This window comes from Triplophysa rosa, linkage group LG18 (genome assembly GCF_024868665.1).
Source record: "Triplophysa rosa linkage group LG18, Trosa_1v2, whole genome shotgun sequence".
NCBI lineage: Eukaryota > Metazoa > Chordata > Actinopteri > Cypriniformes > Nemacheilidae > Triplophysa > Triplophysa rosa.
This window is the reverse complement of record NC_079907.1, coordinates 6,435,274-6,452,773: the sequence shown is the minus strand read 5'-3', so window position 1 is coordinate 6,452,773 and position 17,500 is coordinate 6,435,274. Positions and strand designations below refer to the sequence as shown.

The following is a 17,500-nucleotide window of genomic DNA, read 5'->3' as shown; positions in this document are numbered from 1 at the left end:
GTGAAATAAAACAAGGAAACAGGACCATTGCTGTTTACATCTTGACATCAAAATTTGGATAGGCGATTTCACGCGCCTGACCCGCAGTTAATTTCTGTTTCTTTTGCTTGGTTATAATATAACAACATATTTTACATTCAATTTATATTAATATTAATGTATTTTAATATTTTTGTATGTATTAATTGTAATAAATAATATTGATACTTTTCGGAGGTCTACCATAAGTTAAGTTTGGGCCACACAACATTTGTTAATGTTGTTGCTGCTGAGACCGTCTATAAGGGTCTGTTGTCCTTTTTTCGTTGTGTTTTATTAACGTGCAGTCACAACATGACATTATAAGCATGTAGTCACGAAATCAGAGACCACGCCGTCCAAATCTGATCATGATTTTGTGGTCACACGAGATGCAGACGCATGTAAATAAAAGCGAACTGTCTCTCCTTACCACTTGTGATCGGCTCACCCGAGACTGAAACGGTTTCATGTGGTCTCTGGTCTGGAATTAGGGGTCTACCACTCGTTCCCTCAGGGTCTGGTTTCCAGAGGCTTTGGTCAGTGTTTGTGGATGTATGTGAGTGTATGCGTCTGTGTGTGCGCCTATAGGAACATTGGCTGATCGCAACTCAGTCATCTGTTAAATTAGATTCCCCTGCATGTCCTTTAGCACAATGCGGCCAAGACAACAACCAGTAACGCACATACACACACATAAGACTCGAGTGTGCTTCATTCTCAACCGAAACCTTGGAAAAGCAACACACGTTTGCAGGTGAGGTGTGTGTTTTCCTCAATTGCAGAGATATGTATAAAGAAACATTAGGCCATACATCGTTTTTCAAAACATCATCATATCTGCGATTCTAGATGATAGTGCTTCAGAAATGTCACACTTCACCTTTAAATGCGATAAAGAATCATTGTTTACTGTAGTTCGTACACAGTATACAATATGACTCCTCGAGACATTCAACTAGCTTACTTTCAACGGTTCACTCAGTTGCCTGATGGCAGAATGATGTGAACTTTGGGACGGTTTAGAAGCCAGAAGTTCTCATTACACCATGCCCTGTCATTGATACCAATTTAGTGTTCCGGGACAGTTTATCCCCTGCGGTGCAGCACAGACCGTCCTGTGTTCTAAGACCATCAGATCCACTTCACGTCAAGAACATAATGCCTGCAAATCTTCTTATTGCGAGTGATTTCTTGTAGAGCAGAACCACGTCTGATACCACTGAGGTGAGGAAGGCTCGGGGCAGCTCGTTAAATCCCTCCTTGTTGCAGATGATGTGTTTTCTTGTTCGGTGGTTCAATTACAGAGTTACTCAAACATTGCAACGATGAGCACTGTGAGAAATTTACATCAGCCAGAGGAACAAACACGAGAGCTTGGAGCACATTGTGATTACACCGCGAGCATGTTGGATCTTCAGCAAGAGAGGTTTATTTCATTAGGGGATACTGCCTGAAATGTGGTGGTGTTCGCATTAGGGAAAGTTTGTGTTTCTTTAATTATGAGGCGTACTTTTATGATGCGTGTGAAAGCAATACATCACAAGAAGCTGCGCATTACAGTGATTTTATTTTTGACACAATGCGTAGCTGAGTCCCTAATACACACTAAAAAATGATAGGTATTGTAAACCCAGATTCAGGACACAAAGGGACAGACCCAAGCAATGTGTTGTAAAATACGTACCTATGCTGGGTTGTTTAAACCCATTGTTAGGTCAAAAATAAACATTTAAGGGTTCATTTAACCCAATGGTTGGGTATCTCCCCATTTGACCCAACGCTCAGTTGAAAATAACCCAGCATTTTTTAGAAACCATTCACCCTTATAAAATCACTGTAAAATATGATAAAACCCCATCAACCATTCTTTTTTTATGGCGTGGACAGAAAACGTGTGCTGCTATATATACAGCTGCGGGGGAAAAAATAAGAGACCATTTAAAAATATATATTTATAGGTATGTGTTTAGGTTTAAATGATCATTTTTGTTTAATTCCGTGAACTACTAACAATATATCTGCCAAATTTCAAATGAAAAATATTGTTTCTATTTGCATTTATCTGCAGAAAATGAAACCTGGAGAAACAGGTCAAAATAACAGAAAAGATGCTCTTTTTTTGTCAGACCTCAAATACTGCAAAGAAAACAAGTTCATATTCACTTTTAAGCAATGCAACAGTAATATTTTGTATAGTATTTGGAAACTTTTTTTAAAGTATTTTTTATGTGATAACCTCGGTTTTCATGTGTCTTTCACATTGCTTTTGGATGACTTGATTTTGATGATTTGATTTAGTTAAAAGACGCTGGACTGGAATGACCACAATACATCTAGAAATCATTCAATTAAACTTTGTTCTGGTCTCTTAATTTTTTCCATGACTGTATATAATAGTTGTGGTGTGGACACTATTTTTTATTTAGAACCATTTTATAGTTATATTTATCATTATTGTCCTTGTTGTGAACAGGACTTTATACTGTTTGTGTGAATTTTTTTAGCTTCAGATGTGGCTCGTCACATCAAATTTTAGAGTCAGAACTATCAGATTCATAAAGATAATTAATCCCACATGCATATCCAATTTACGGTCATAAAGTACATCTGGATGTCTGTGTATATATACAGTAGATGTACGCATTAGCGCATTAGCGCATTAGCGTTTGCTGTCACTTCAGGAGTGATGCATGTTGACGTCACTCACTAAAGCGGATTTGCTCTGTTTTACTCACACACACACACTTCACAGGGGTAACACGACAGCCTAATGGTCCCTGAATGAAATAATATTCCAGCTGACAGGCCATAGGACAGCCCTAATTAATAAAAGTTATTAAAAACTGTTGTCAGGGGACAAAACGTATTACAGTGGTATTATGAGACTCAGATTGGGTCTTTGTAGGTCATATAGACGGAAAGAAAAGAGAAAGAAAAACGGAAAAGCTGGACTTCAGACTTCAGTCAGTTTGCTAAAATGTGTATGTGCAAAAACTCATGTGCAACTCATGTTTAACGCCACCTTGTGAAACGTAACCGTGTTGACAGATCTGCCAGGGTAAAATTATGGGTGGAATTATATCCATGTCAAGATGACAGATATAGACATGCTGATGAGCCTTGCAACCTCATTTCTCTTCTCTACTACCCTTTTCCCCACTGCCCCCCCTCACAATTTCTGATAAACATCATCTTATGTATTCCAAAAAAGAAGGATGTAGAGGTGTGGATTTTTAAAATTATTTTGTGAACTGTCCGATTAAAGGTTAAGTATGCAATTTAGCGGCATCTAGCGTTAAGTTTGCGAATTGCAACCAACGGCTCACTCCACCGCACGCCCCCTACCTTTCGAAGCACTACGGTGGCTAAAACAGAACTAAGTTGTCGTCACGTTTTCACTTCTTTGCCGAAGGAGATAACGTATTTACGAAACGCTCTGTAGAGCAGTTTAGGGCTACTGTAGAAACAACATGGCGAATTCCATGCAAGTGTACCGGTGGTGTATGTAGATAGAAATAGCTCATTCTAAGGTAATAAAAACATAACGCTTCATTATGTATGGTCTTTATACACCTCTGAAGACACAGTTATGTATATTATATTGCATTTCTGTCAATAGATCCGCCAAAAAATTACACGTTGGACCTTTAAAGCAACATCAGCTGTATGTAACCAATCACCTTCCACCTTAATGTCTGTCCACTGAACGTTGGATATCATCCATCTTATTGGTTTCTCTCTAATAAGTGTATTAGTGACTTTCATTAGTGGAAATAGGCAGCTTTTTATGTTTGTGTTCGATAAGACAAACTTTTTTAAACGGTTATGTTTCTCATTCGGAGCGGTGGGTGCAGGGAGCGATCGGCCCCACGAGTTTACCATTAGCGAGAGTTTCAAAGTTTGAGCGAGGGACGGGAAAGCAGAAAAGTAAACGGCAAGTGCAATGGAAATGGTGTGATTTGTCTAAATAAAATAAATCCTACTAGACCGCCGATATTTTTGTTTACTGACTAAATGTCTGCTGTGTTTTGGGAAATCGTCCCTCGGTGTCTCTTTCCGTCTGAAGTCTGGAGATAACCATCAATATTAATGACAGCAAAAAAGGATCCACTTCCTGTTTACGCCACACGCGCTAAATGAAGTGCTTATGCTTTTGCATTCCAACACTCTTCCGTGCATTAGGCGAAAACCTGTGTGGTTTTTTCAAACCATCGAACATTCTTCTCGATTAACACAAAACCATTTTGTACTTCTTTTGATTCAATATCCCAGATTTTTGCTCCTATTGAAGTTCAAAGAATATAAAAAACTGATTATTTATGTATTATGATCTGCACTAGCTCCGAGGGAGGAATGTATGAAAAATGGTTGTTTACTGCTTTTGAAGTTCCTCCATGCCCCAGTGTTAGTCTTTGACTGGGAGAGCTTTAGGGGGCAAAAAGACATGTGTTGGGTCCTGTGGGTGCGATGGTAGATCCTCACATTATACCAGCTGGGATGGAGAAATAAAGCGAGCGAGAGAGAGAGAGGGGGGAGAGAGAGAGGGGGAAGAGAGAGTTGTCTTTAATGTTGAATGTCTGAATATCTAAGATGTTCTCTTGTAGACACCACCACAGCGCTTTACAGAGGCAAAAGGATCTGTGAGAGTGTGTATGTATGTGTGATTCTAGCTGTGTCTTAACGTGTGCATTCGTGTGTATGTCTGTACATGCAGGGGATGTTGGCGTCTGCGAGTTTGTATCCCTCTTGTCAATACGCAATGTTTTAAGCTGGTGTTACATGATAGGCCAATAATGCCTGCCTCTTCCATGTTGAGAGTTTTTGTTGTACCCAGGCGTGACAAGACTTCATACTGGGAAGCCCCCGCCTTCGGTGAAATCTCATTGGTCGCAAATCCTGTTGTATATTAAACATGCAGACAGAGAAATAATGCTGGAAACTTGTCGTGTCATTCCTTTGGAAAGAAACATCATAAATAAGATCTCGATATTTTTTTCTAGACAGCAGTGAGAAGTGGAGAGCAAATTGTGACTTCCCCTATCCTGAGAAAAAAGCCCCAAAAATCTCTTATTTGTCACTAAAGTTTTCGAAAAGATATCTATAATGTCATGAACTATTTTAGAAGATACCAAAAGTCTAATATCACGCATTTCTCGTATCAGTTTTCCATGACCAAATTATCATTATCTACATTCATTGTATGCCAACAGTTTGTTCTTATTATGAAACTGCCTAACACCGTGTCTACACCGGATGCGGCGCGATGCGACAATAGAACACATTGTCAAGAGACAATAGAACACAATAGAACACATTGTCAAGAGACAATAGAACAAATTAGAACCCATTATAATAAAAAATTTTGTCTGGACTTGGCGCGATGCGGCCGGTGTAGACATGGTGTTAATGAAAATAAATTAAATGTAAATCACAAAATTTTAAATATGTTAACATTAAGACATTCTGTAAACTAGTGTGACTTAAAACATTGTCAAAATTTGCATTTAAAAGATATAAGCATTCAAAACGTCTCTCGTTTCCGCCAATACGGATCAAAGATGCTTATGACATCATTCTGCACTTAAGCTTCTCCATGTACTGTAAACTGAATGCTATTGTCTGTTTTAAAAGGGGAGGGGCCACTTAACGTATATGCCACCCTAACTTCCTGTTTCATTGGAAATTGCATCAGTGCATCAAACAAAGCAGCACATTTCACTGCACTTCAGCGAGTCTTTAAAACTTAACCTTAAAGCATTAAAACATTCCTTTGGGACACGCGGTTAGGACAGTTTTATTTAGCTTGGCCAAAATAGAAGGAAACTGTTCTCTGGGTATTTAATAGCCACAGTTTTCTCTCTCACCCAGAAAACTTTTGTACCTCCTTTGAACTCCAACCCTGTCATTTGCACTGCGAATCACACACACGTATCGCACACTGCTGTCACTAGAGTGCATGTTAGTAAGCATTTAATAGCATATTGCTCACTCCTGTGGACATGTTTGTTCATAAAGTAACTCACAGGACAAAACTCCACTCTTCCACCAGCTGTTATGGGCTTACAACTTAACACCGCAGCGACTCTCATTCTTACACTTGAATTCACACACAACCACACATACTGTAAGGAGTGCTAGTGCTAGTGAGAGTACGTGTGAGTGTGTAGTAAACAGAATTAATGCATTGGCATAATAGCCGAGGGGCAGAAGTGGACCCTATGACTCATATTAAAACAGATTACGTCTCTGTTCCATAGGGAGGATCCTAGTCAGACCCAAACAAACAGCACATACGGTAATGCGACTTCTCCGGTCCCTGCCCGAAGTGCTCGGGACCCCGGGAAGGACCTGTGCTTGGCCAGCATGAGAGAGCCCGGCCTTGGAAATTATTTCCTAAGTACACTTGGGAGGGGCTTTTCAATCCAATTTGCACCAGCAGAGTGCTTCTCAGTAATCAGACTAGAGGCGTGGCATGAGGCCTGCGGCTATGGAAGCGTTCCGCTGAGAGACGATCGATATCGGCTGGCCCTGACCGGCCCAAATTCACCCTTCGCTCAACTTCAATTTCAAAGTATTTATTGGGATGATTGTTTTACATGCAATATTGCCAAAGCATCAATAAGATATTAATGGTACAGCAATAAAATATGCTATATAATGTGTGTGTGTGTGTGTGCGCGTGCATGCGTGCGTGCGTGTGTGTGTATAATTATACCAATTATACCAAATTTTATATTAGATGTATTTGATTTAATTAGACTTTTGGATGGTTTTATGGATTTTTATGGTGTGTTGCGCATGTACATCAAATAGAAACCATACGGTCAGCAAAGTGTCCTGCTTAGATTTACATATAAGAAATAGCTTTTATGGCTTGATGCTTTATTGTGCTGTTCCTGATTAGAAAATGGTCCCATAAGTCTGTGGACTTTCTGGAAACGTTATAATCAATGACGCCGACGTGTGTACGTGAGGAAGCATGTTTGTGTATTGATGTGTGAGGTTATAAATTCCCACCAAAATATCTGAAATCTGCTACGTGGTGGGGTTAATGTAGTTCTTTGATGTAGCCGGTCTGCTATCCCTGCTGGTCTTGTGACAGTCACTTACACGCCTGTCAAATTCACTCACGAAACAACTCAAACTTCAACCGGAGCTCAGTACATCCGTGATGTGCTCCACTGAGAATTATATTCCTTTCCATGTTTGTGTCGAGCATTCTCAAGTGTTTGCCAAGAGCATTGATCAAAAAATCACATAAAACCTTTAAAATTGATGAAAGGTTTTGAGTTCTTGGCAATCTTGGTCGTCATCCATCTTGACGCCTTAGGGGTAACTGTTTGTGGCCCCACCGGTAAGGGTTAAATCTTGGCTTGAATGACTTGGATGGCCCACTCATTCTTCCTATTGGGAAAGAAATAAATTCATTTAGCGAGTATTGGCTGGGGCTCACAGGCTGGCGAGGAGGAAGGAATAGGGGTTGGGGGGGCAGATAATACCATTTAGCTCATTGCGGAAATCATTTACCAGTGCAATTTGACGACAAGGGATGTTTTTAGAGTGGCATGGCTTCAGTTATATTGACAGAGATCTTTTTCTGACAGAGAAGCTCGAACTCTCTCTGCTCTGTCTCTAACGTTTATAAGCTATAGGAGTCGTATTCTACAGAATGATGTGGAAAGGGCACTGATTAAATAAACACTGCCGCAGTGGAGATCTGTATTAAATATCAATTTCTGATTTAGGTTTATCAAAAACAAAACCGCATGTGGCTTTTCTACACTCCACCACGGACCTGCGTTGTTCTCTGCTTAAGCTCAAAGTGATTGACTCAGAATCTATCTGTGTTAGATGAAGGATGAACTGCTTGTTTTGGCTCTGCTTCATATAAGGCTAAATGTATTTTTATGTGTGGTGGTATGACACTTTTAATAATAGTGATGCCCATTTCTAACACCGAATTAAAGTTACTGATGGAACTGGTTTTATCGTATTATAAGTTTGACCAAATGATGCAGAGTAAGACCATTCTTTTTGTTTCTCAGTAACGGAGGTGGACAGTAGTGAAGTATTTTTACTGTACTTAAGTAGGCCTCAATACTGTTTTATCATTTACAAGTGCATACTTCAGTACTGTGTGTTTACTCTTTTTACTGATTTCAAAATAAATGTTTTTCTTTCAACTTTTTTACTTTTACTCAAGTAACAAAGTAGTAGATTTTTTATATACTGAAGTATTTGAGGTAAAAAATGAAATGAAATGTGAAATGTATGAAATGTAGTGAAGTAAATTTAAAAACTTAAGTAAAGATATTTTATAACTGTCCACCTCTATTGATATCAATATTCTATTGAAAATCTACAGTACATCCATTTCTTTGCATGTCAAATGTTAAATATACAAGTGAAAATAGTTTCTTATTTCCTATAGACCTTGTACTGCTAAATCATGTGAAATCTTAATCCAATCCAAAACTGCAATATAGTGCAAAAGCTTATTCTTGTAAACTGTATCACTGCAAAAAAAATTCAATTTTTAGGTTTAGTCAAATCGGTTGTAAATGACATTTCGCAGCCCTACTATTTTGAATTTTGACTAGCGATGAGTTGCTATTTCAATTTAATAAGTTTAACTAACATAATTTCACTGTAAAAAATATGTGATTATTAAGTCATGGCAACAAATAGTTTTACTTTAACTTACATTATTTTACTTTTTTTGGTAAGTTACAGCAACTTACCACTAGACAAAATGTAAAATAGACATTTAAAAGTACTTAAGAGAATTTAAATACACTTTAACATTTAAAACAACCAATCAGTTTATACAGTGTTTTTACAGTGTATTTTGTGATAAATGGTACAAAATTGGTCATATTTGACACCCGAACCGTCTGAAATAAGGTCTGCATCATTACCCAATAAGATGTTGTATGATTAAATGTGTGAAGAAGCACAAGTCATACCCTTAAAACTCTCCCTTCAGTTCCCCCTGCAGTCAGTGCAACATGAGAGCTGTCCATGGTGCTGAAGTCCTCTCTGTACCTCAGGAGTGCACAGCACCGGGCTTCTAAGGATTTCTTTCAACAGTCCAAGCGAGATGACTTCAAACGTCTCACTACAACTTACCTCTCTTATCTCTCCCTCTCATTTCTCCTTAACCTCACATCATGTAGTGGTCACTCTCTGACCGCTGCGATGACGGACATTCCCAAAGCTTTGGTTTTACCGCGCATCCGCTTGGCGTCTGCGGTGAAGTACGGTACAAGCTCAGGTCATCACTCAAGCTCTCAGTGACCGCAGGCAGATCTAATGGGAACTAATCGGGCGTCAGCTCTCTCAGGTCATTCTCCCTTAACCTTTGGAAAAAACTAATGCACGCTGAGAAAACAGGAAAAATATGGGTCTGCCGGGTTTAGAGACAGGGCTTAGAGACACCTTCAGTGCAGGTGTAAGACAGAGAGGCATTATTACGCATTGCACATTATGAAGTTTGCAGGTGCGAGGGATGGAAAAAAGTGAAGCTAGATCACTGTTTCAACCGGCTCATAGCCCACCAGATACACAGGTAGCTGCACTCTTGTGCTCATCTTATCTTCAGAAAATGTGGCTTACTCGTCCATTTACCTCGCTGAATATTGGTGGAATCAACACGGCGATAATATCATGATTTCCAGCGACAGCTTTTTTGCAGACTTTACAGGCATTTGAGTGCCCAAATCACCTCACAATATTTTCTGTCCACCCCCAAGATGCAATGGAGACCACCTCTTCTTGTCAGGCTTATCTGCTGTTTATAGGCTGTGCAACCCTCACCCCCATTGGCACATTGAGACTGGGGGCTGCATCAATACTGCTTAATGTTTTAGTGAATTACAATATCCACCCCAGGCCACGACTCCCCCTCTGTTTTTCACAGCCTGACACAGCTTGGGTGGTGCATCATGAGAGAGAGGGACTGAGGTAGATGAAAGAAAGAGATGGATAGGCGATAGGTGGGCACGTAGATAGAAAAAGACATGCTTTCACATCAAATCAATCGGAACTTGTCAAATTTTGAGTTCGGCACCATGCAGGTGGAGTTGCGTGTGCAGGCAGTGTGTTTGTGTATATAACTGTACGTGTTTCATCAAAACCTTACTGTACATGGTTGCATCAGGATCTCGCATCTTTGGATCATGTCAGGGCGCGAGAACTTCAAGACGCTCGCGCAACAGACAGAACTGTGATGTAATAAAAATTTCCCAGCTTTCTTCTTATTTTCTCCATCTCACATCTGTCCATTGCACGTTTGGCTATGGACGAGTGCATTTTTCATTTGGATAATGGAGCATTGAGTCTAATTGAGAGGATGGCCTCATTTGTTTGCCAACATGTCAATGGCCAGGCCTCTTATTGTTTCCACTACATTTACATTAATACATTTCTCCCCGCTTCCATTAAACTGCGGCCCTCCCCGGCCAAAGCTGCCATTGCCCGATGCTGCTTAGTCAGTGAAAAAAACTTAATAACAATCAAGCAGAAATGGGAAAGAAAGGTTTTGTGTTTCCTATGGCTCTTCATCAGCCCTCTCTAATGGATACTGGATGAAAGGCAGAAGGGACTGGAAACAACATTCTGCTGAGATTTTCTTTTTTTCTTGAATTTATTTATAGACCAGTTAGGCTTTATTATAGTATAGGACAATGGAAGGAAAGATGGGGCCAGATCTTATATAGCATATATAGCATGTCACAGGCACTAAAGTAGTTTGATGGTGTACTATGCAAGAGTAGAAAAGTGTCAACTAATAGAGATTCTGCTGTACGGTATCTGCAATGCAGAACGAAAATCTGTAGTTATCTTTTTTTTTAGTCATTAATGATCATTAATCATATTTTGGTTTGTGTTCATCATATTCCAAGAAAAGAGTCTAAAACTACATATTACATATTCACGTTATATAAAAATACTGATATATTGTAAGATTTTGGTCATACTGTGACCCCGAGTCACTATCCACTGCAATACAGCTTTGACACCAAAATTCAGATTTTATTTCATTCCACATTATTTCCTCTGCTTTTTTAAGCCGCGTCTTGTCCAACTGTGTGATGAATTATGTTTGCAGTTATTGTGGGAGAGGTTCTCGTCGCCTACACCTAATACTTGTTAAGTGTACTTTCAAACAAGGAGTAATTTGTGATGGGGTACCTGGTGTTTTTAGCTCATGAGAGTTTGATTTATTAAGGAGCAGAAGGATCCTATTAACCAAGCAAATTTGTTATTGCCTCTCTTTGCCATGAGCTCTCTGGAAAGGGTCAAATTCCAAGGTCCTAAATTTGTATGAGATTAATACATTCATAGAGTCCCCGGGGGCAGGCAGCTTTTATATAGTGAAATTCAGACACATAAAGTACACAAACACGCATTTACAGGAACACACTCATACTTTGTACTGATGACCCAATTGCACCTGTGCTGACAACAGCACTGGGCCCCAGAGTAGCCCTCATCTGTCAAAACATACACACACAAAAACACACACACATCAGTGTTTCACCGCTGAGATTAGCCGGGTCATCTGTCATTACAAACACGTGCACACAGACCGTACACTACCTGGGAGATTACCTCACGTACAACGGCACACAAACACACCTGCACTCTGTCCCAGTGAGTATTTGTTAACATGCACAAAAAAAGAAAACATCTGATCATCTGTAGTACCAACGCAATGCACTGGTGCATAAACACTATTGATCATCCATAAAATCAGAAATGAAGTTTTGTAGCTTTGAGGTTGTCCACATATGTTTGTTGTGTACTTTTAAATATTGGCAAAATGAAGATTTAAAGGGACAGCTCACAGTTCAGTCATCACCCTAGAGTTGTTCCAAATCTGTATAAATGTATATGTTCCGATGAACACAAAGAAAGATATTTGGAAGAATGCTTGCAACTAAACAGTTCTTGGCCACCATAGACTACCATTGCAGGAAAAAATACAATGGTAGTCAAAAGTGCCCGAGAAATGTTTGCTTTCCTACATTCTTCAAAATATCTTCTTTTGTGTTCAACAGAACAATGAAATTTATTTAAGAATTTTTTTCTACTATGGTAGTCCATGGTCAATGGTCAAGAACTGTTTGGTTACAAGCATTCTTCTAAATATCCTTCCCTGTGTTCATCTGAACAAAGAAAGTCATACAGATGGAACAACTCTGGAGGGTGTGTAAATGAAGTCAGGATTTTCATTTTTGGGTGAACTGTCCTTTAACACAATGCATTTGGAATTAGCTTTTTCTCTCATCCTTTAACTAGACATGGCTTTTTATATCTGTTTAAAAATAATAAAATGCCAATTTAAATACATATGCACATAAATATATTAAAAAATATAGATTTAATTATACTTTTAATGTAATTATATTTTTTCTCCTTTTGCCCTTATACTAAACACAGATTTTTGCCTAATCAGGTGCGTTGTAAAATGAAAACGTTAATATCACCTGCAACCAAATGGCAAGTTGCAAATCATGGTTCATGGCTCTGATGTTTTTCTTTAATGGCTTGATCTCTTCAAGGCTCAGTAGGAAATATGTTAACACAAGACACAAAACTGCGCTCATCAAACGGTTTCATGAAGTCTTCAAGAGTACATGCCAAGAACACTCCCTAGGCCGATCACCACCCGCACGAATGATGACACCTGTCAGAGAAAGAGAGAGAAATGACACGCTGCCACATGCTAATGTTCGCTGATAAGATTAGAAAACACCGTGTTCTTCTGTGATGGGAAAGCAACAGAGAAAAGAATCTCATTTGCATCCTCTTCAATGGAGAGAAATGGATGAGAAGAAAAAGCACATTCATTTACATGCTGATACACCGAGTGAAAGAAAGACAGCCCTTCACACAGAAACCTAAATGAGGGAGTAGATACTCATTTAATTCCAGCACTGATACAGAGAGAAAGTGCACGAGTGAGACAGAAGAAGCGAAACAAGGAGGTAAACGTGAGGTAGAGGAAAAGGGGAAACGGCAGCTTGTATTAGAAACCTGTAATTTAAATCAAAGGTTATAATCAAAAATTTATCAGTTAATTGATCTCGCACATGCCGCTTGCCAAGAGAACAATTTAGAACCCTGTCGCTCGGGCTGCAAATCTATCGAGCGATGCTCTATAAAGTAGGTTTGTTGACTTGTAATGATCAAGCAGTCCTCTAATGTTCCCTGAGAGCTGATATGATAGCGGCCAGACAGCCGTTCACCAGCCGAGCCCCACTCGACCCACCCTGCCGAGATGAAACAAAGAAATATCGCACTTTATCTTCGCTTAAGGGAAAAGTTCGCCCAGAAATGTTGATATTTCCTCACCCTCATGTTGCCTTGCAGATTGTAATCTGTGAACTGTCATTTCCTGTACGAGTTCAGTTTTTTTGTCCTCAAAAAAAATGGGTTTGAAATGACACAAGGGTCATTATAGAGTTATCAGCAATAGCGTGCTAATAAGTGTGCTGATCTGCTCTCCAAACCTGTATCCATGCTTGGGTTTCATCGCTATCGGTGGTTTTAATATCTGAGTCTTATCGCGGTGAACGTAGGTGTGCTTGCTTCACCATCAGATTGTCAGGCACAAAGCAGAGAGCTCATTCAAATTGTTCCGCCATTATCATGGATTAGGTCTCATTTCTCTCCTCTCATGTGTTATCACGATGCAGACAGACAAGGCTGCGATCGCTCTTGTCACATCTCGAGGCGGGCATTATTGTCGTAGTTTCAAAGCCCGGGAGAGTGGATTAGCATGAGAAACCTAAGAGTGAAATGATCCAATATACTGTAGTAAATCTCTCTGTTTTTTCTTCTTTCTCTGTTTATAGGGTAACCAGGAGGCCCCAGCCCCCCCAGAAGCAATGGCTCAGCCGTACGCCCCTGCGCAGTATCCGCCCCCTCCACCTCAGAACGGGTTGCCCGGTGAATACACCCATCCCGGGCAGGACTACACGGGGCCCAGCCCGGTCCCTGAGCACGCGGCAGCCCTCACCATCTACACACCCACACAGACGCACAGCGAACCGCCCGGTACTGACAGCAGCACGCCTTCTCTCACAGGAACTAACAGCTTACCAGTGAGTATTGCATAGCAAATGGAATCAACTGGTTTTTTACTGTCTATACCTGTCTTTGTTGGGGCCCATTTTCATTCCTCTTATTCTTATCGATCATAATTTATTTTCACAGAGTCAGGTTTTATATTGAAGGGCTTTAAAATAAGAGAACTGGATGTGTAAGCACAGTATACTGGTGCTCACAAAATATATACTATAGGAAAATGTCAAATCAAGCAAAAAATGATTGCAAGGCACTGGTTTAGTAAAGTCTAAAAAGTTTTGATAAAAATTATATACAAATAAAAGGTTTCCTTGCGGTAAAAAAATAACAGTAATGTTTTATGGATTTTTACACTTTTTTTGCTTGAGTGATATTGAAGGGATTGTTCATTTTGTTTTCATCCAGTAAACCAGTCACCTCACAGAAACACAAAACATGATTTGCTAGATGATTTTCAAAAATCATATTAATCTGCTTAGTGCAACATGAGTAATCAATATTTTTGCCAGAAATAAAGTTTTTTGCCAAAAGTAAAGTGCTTAAAGTGAAATTTGCCGATGTTAAGAAGCGCACTAGCATACTGTATGAAATTGTTCCACAGCTAGCACAAACAGACTAGCCACAAAATTCGCATTTGGATTTAATGGGCTCTTTAACATCGTATTTTTGACGTTCCTATTCAGACACTGATAAAGAGAAATGGAAGAGGAAGTTGAAGAGAGAACGAAAAGACCAGGAGGCCCCAGCCCCAACAACCCCAAAGCCCCCCCCCCCCCCCCCCCCCCCCCCCCCCCCCCCCCCCCCAAGAGGCAATGGCTCAGCCGTACGCCCCTGCGCAGTATATACTACAGATTTTCCTATAGTATATATTTTGTGAACACCAGTATACATACTGTATGTGCTTACAGTATCCAGTTCTCTTATTTTAAAGCCCTTCAATATAAAACCTGACTCTGTGAAACTAAAATAAGATCGATAAGAATAAGAGGAATAAAAGGAAAAAGAGGAATAAGAGAATAAGAGTATTACGTCACTAGTGCAAGTAAAGATAAAAGCAGAGGACAAAAAGACACATTCAAAGACGACATTATTCTCCATTTAAAGATTTCTGCTTTTACTCTCACTGCGCCAGTCAGTCCATTTCATCCTCCTTTAATCCATGGCTAACACATGGCTTCATATCTTAAACCCCATGGAGCCGTTTACCATGGCTAACAATATCACAAACGTCTCGATGGACCACTTAACAAGTGCTTCCCAAGTGCTGTATCTGAGCGAATGACAAGCAGATGAAAAAAATAAAAGAATCTAAGGGTCTGTGAGGGGAAAGTGTCCCCACACCCGGTCTCAGGGGTACGTTGTCTATTTGCAACCTTTTTTTATTCTATAGGTCTAACACTTCTACAAACACTTGAAAGAAACACAAAAACGCGGAGAAGTCCCAAAGGGTCATTAGATTTTAGAAGCATTTGTTTAGAGGTCCAGATTCAGGGGCGTAGCCAGAACTTTTTTTAGAGGTGGCCAGGTAAGACCCAGTGATTTTATTAGGGTGACCAAAAAATCCTTACAGACAGAAATTCTTTAACTTCTACTGTAATTTACATCAATTCTTCAATTACACATAGTTTGCTGGTCAAAAACATACACAAAGAATGTAAAGTAAACAATTTATTTGCAATGCTTTCATGTGCTAACATTATTTTAAAATAATTTGCTAGTTATCATTTGCAGTAAGTTAGCTTTTTTTTATAGAAAATAAACATTGTGGTACCCCAACTTAAACTTTTTTAATTAATGAATGAAATCCAGTTAAACAAGACTTTTTTTTTTAAACAAGATTTTACTGACCTGATCCTTCTGCTCATGATGAACTTCCATGGTACACAGACAATGTCACGAAGCGGTTAGCAGCTGTTCAGTTATAGCGCTCAGACTGTTTGCGTCATTGCGTCAGCGTATGACATCATATTAACGCGAGAGTAATGTTCTCACGTTACTTTCAGTGCATACGCACTCCGTAAACTCCGACACGCATCTTAGATTAGATTTGTGCTTGACACCCAAAGTTCAGCCATAACCTCACTCGAAAGCCTATAACGGTGATAAGAGAAGGCTTCTTTTCATCCATTCACTCATTCAGTAAGAAGTTTAAAAAATGGCCAGTGCACGATAAACAAAGCAAACTATATAGAGGAGGGATATTGGTCATGGTGTGTAATACTGTACATTAAAGTTTTGAAGTGATAGTTCATCCAGAAATAAAAGAATTGTCATCATTTATTCGCCCTCATGTCATTTAAACCTGTATTTTAACACAAAAGCAGATATTTTGAGAAATGTCTCAAAATACAGTGCCCATACAATGGAAGTCAATGGGGGTCAGTGTTATTTGGTTACCGACATTCTTCAAAATATCTTCTACTGTGTTCAGCAGAAAAATAAAACAGGTTTTGAAATACATAAAGGTGAGTAAATACTCAAAGAATTTTCATTTTTGGGTGAACTGTCCAAATTACTGAAGTAATTGAGTCTATGGTGTCCCAATATCTAGTGGTGACTAAATTTGTGTTCACAATGTACTGATTTACATGAGAGGGACTGAAGGAATGAAGTGAGACACAGACAAAACAATGAAAGAGAAATTATGGATGTCTATTAAAGATGTCTTCATACTTGGAAAAAGAATAAAGGAAACATTTTGTTGGATAAAAAATACTTTTTCTCTTTCTGATTGGGATGTGTGTAACGCTCTTGGTGGTGTGGTTTAAAGAAAGCAGAAATAATCCCACACTCAGCGGATTGCCGAGAAGCAATGCTGACAGGCCTTGTACAGGCACCTGAGTTCTGGCTGGGGGTAATCTAGGGCTCGATTGGAGGATGTACTTAAACTGTCAGTCTGGCCTAACCCACAGGGGAAATTCTCTCGTTCTCCCTCTTTTCCTTCTCCCGGCGGAGGATCATTAGCAAAGAAAGAACACTACACCTCCGAAAGTGGACGGTAATCCCATCAAATCACATATCAGATCACAACAGCATTGACTCTAGATGCTTTGAAAGTCGGCTATAAAGAACTACTTACCTCGCTTTAAGAGTATGTGCTAACAGTTTTCCACTACGATGGCTAAGCTGGCCTGTCATATTATCTCAAGTAGAATTTTCCAGACTGTGATTTGCAACGTACTTAAGCGCACCTATACTGTGAGGCGTGATGTTGGATTATTAAGGGAACGCCCGTACTCATTCTTGGCCGGTTTCCCCCGATAGTTTTCTTTTTTGGGGGGGAGCGTTTTACTTTTATCCATAGGACAGTGGAGGCAGACAGGAACATGAGGGTAAGAGATGGGGTGTGGAATCGGGGCATGACCCGGGTCGGACTCGAACCCGG

The 17,500-nt window shown here is 39.7% G+C and overlaps 1 protein-coding gene across 9 annotated transcripts in view; it reads left to right on the top strand.

The window, feature by feature from the left end:
- rbfox3a (RNA binding fox-1 homolog 3a) overlaps positions 1-17,500 on the top strand; it is a 402,031-nt gene that overhangs the window by 341,791 nt on the left and 42,740 nt on the right. For all 9 annotated transcript variants that reach the window (XM_057358077.1, XM_057358078.1, XM_057358076.1 and 6 more), the window contains one exon: positions 13,884-14,132. In XM_057358077.1, the coding sequence (XP_057214060.1) occupies positions 13,884-14,132 (249 nt within the window). The remainder of the gene's footprint in view (positions 1-13,883; positions 14,133-17,500) is intronic.